Here is a 2,301-nt window from a genome sequence, read left to right on the forward strand (position 1 = left end):
CTCACCGGGCAGGAGAGGGGGACAGAATCCCCTGGACGCAAGCCCCGAGTGCTGCGACCTCCCGGGGGGGAATCCAGGAGCGTTTCCCAGCTCATGTGTGCAAGGAAACGAAACCACCGAGGATGGGGGCCAGCGGAGAGGGTTGGATTGGGACTCCTGTCCCCAGTGCCCAGCTTGGAGGAAGCTTTCAGACCCCGAAGCCGTAGGACTGGGGTTTATCCACAGGCTCCAGCAGCTGGAGGGGAGGAGAGAAAACAGAGAGAAACAAAGCTCAGTCCCTGTGCAGCCCTGGCTCTTCTGGGATGCTTGGAGAGAGCCCCTACCCTCCCAACAGCCCGTGGCAAAGCAGGCAAAGCTCGAGGAGGAGAAGACACTGGGATGTTTGAGCTGGGACACTGCTTTTCCCACCCTCCCCTTTTATTAGCAAAAAACCCCTTTCTGTCCCAGTGCTGTTCCTTGTCCCAGTGACTGTCCCAGCCTGACCGAGGGTGGGTTTTAGCTGGGAACCTCTGTAAAAGGCAGCCTGTTGCTCGTGCCTGTGCTTTACCCCGTGCTAACTCAGCCCCTGCCTCTGCAAGGGCCGGTGAGTTACTAACCCATGGCAAGCGAGAGGCAGGGAGCTCCTGGTGCTGCTCAGCTCAGCACCCGAAACCTGTGAGATGGGATGTGAGAAGGCCCCTGAAAGTCCCCTGGGAAGAGCCACAGCAGCCCCAGAGCAGGGCTGGATGTGTCCTGCCATCCTGGCACAGCACCCTCCAGCCCCCCAGGAGCTAAACCAGCCAGGGTCTGCCTCTCCTCCTGCATCCCACAGAGCTGGGAGGAACGGAGGTGCTGAGCTATTGGGGGCTTGCACAAGCCCCCAGATCTGGGGGTAATTAAGGAACCACCTAATTGCAGAACTGAAAATGGATGACGTGCTTTCGCATGTGCCAGCATGAGGAGCACTGTGGCTGGGGACTTGCTCCTGCCTTCATATCCTCAGCTGCTGCTATCGCTTGTGCCAGACACACCGATGAGCAAGTGAGGATCTCCTGGATTAAGGAGAGGGACAGAAGGGGACCATCCCCGTCTTTCCCACAAGCACTGCTGGGAACAGAGAGGGTGATAGGACAGAGTTGGGGGAGAGGATCGTCCTCACCTCACGGCACTGCGCAGGGACCCTGAGAAGCACTAGGGAATCAGTTGAGTGACTAACTGCCCTGGAAAGCTCAGCTCCATCACTTTTGCCCTTTCTCCAATCTGCTCCTGGAGCAGTTCTCCGTGCCCTCCCCAGGACTGCAGTCGTGTCCCTCTCCCTTTCCCATGCAGGTATTTGACCATACGATACCCCCTGCACTCGAGGGAGCTCAGGACACCCACGAATGCCCTCACGGCCATCTGCTTCATCTGGGGGCTTTCCTTCATCTTCTCAGGCCCTTACCTCAGCTACTACCAGGAGTTCCAGTTGGCCAACCTGACCGTCTGCCATCCCATCTGGGAGATCTCCCAGCGCAAGGTCATGGACATCTGCACCTTCATTTTCAGCTACATCATCCCAGTGCTCATCCTGAGCCTCACTTACGTGCGGACTATTCACTACCTGTGGAGGTCTGTGGACCCTCTTCAAGACATGTCAGAGTCCAAGAAGGCCAAGCAGAAGGTCACCAGGATGATCGTCATTGTAGCCATCCTGTTCTGCATCTGTTGGCTGCCCCATCACCTGGTCATCCTCTGCGTCTGGTTCGGGTATTTCCCCCTCAATCATGCTACATACGTGCTCCGCATCCTCTCGCATCTCATCTCCTATGCCAACTCCTGCGTGAACCCCATCGTTTACGCCCTGGTCTCCAAACACTTCCGCAAGGGCTTCAAGAAGATCTTCATCTGCCTCTTGCACAAGAAGGCAGCTAACAAGGTGCACGTGGCCCAAGTGACGAACACCGTCAGCACGCTGAAGGCAGAGCTCAGCAAGGTGACCCACACCAGCAAAGCCCTGCCTGGCCGCTCCTCCAGGTGCTGCAAGGTCCCAGCGCAGCCCTGGGGGGAGGCAGAGCTGGTGGGACATCAGCAGAAAGCAGGTGGCTCCTTTGTCACCTTCAACATCACCTAGGAGAGCTTCTTCCCACCCCATGGCTTTGTAGTCTCCCGCAGCATCACAAGCCTGGGGACGGGCTACGTTTTGGGTAGAAATGCATCAAATCATATCTTTTTTCATTCAAATGCACCCAGACATCATAACTGTTAAAGCGATGTTGCTGACTACAGACTCAGACAAGTAACCAACTGAGGATCCAAGGGCAGGATCTGCTTCCACCAAGGACG

The 2,301-nt window shown here is 56.8% G+C and overlaps 1 protein-coding gene across 1 annotated transcript in view; it reads left to right on the forward strand.

The window, feature by feature from the left end:
* The window catches only part of LOC104169435 (galanin receptor type 2-like), a 2,481-nt gene extending 392 nt beyond the window's left edge, over window positions 1-2,089 (forward strand). The window contains exon 2 of the mRNA XM_009710351.1: window positions 1,309-2,089. Within this exon, the coding sequence (XP_009708653.1) occupies window positions 1,309-2,089 (781 nt within the window). The remainder of the gene's footprint in view (window positions 1-1,308) is intronic.
* Window positions 2,090-2,301: the final 212 nt, after the last annotated feature.

Source organism: Cariama cristata, unplaced genomic scaffold (genome assembly GCF_000690535.1).
Source record: "Cariama cristata isolate BGI_N322 unplaced genomic scaffold, ASM69053v1 scaffold28500, whole genome shotgun sequence".
Classification (NCBI taxonomy): Eukaryota; Metazoa; Chordata; class Aves; order Cariamiformes; family Cariamidae; genus Cariama; species Cariama cristata.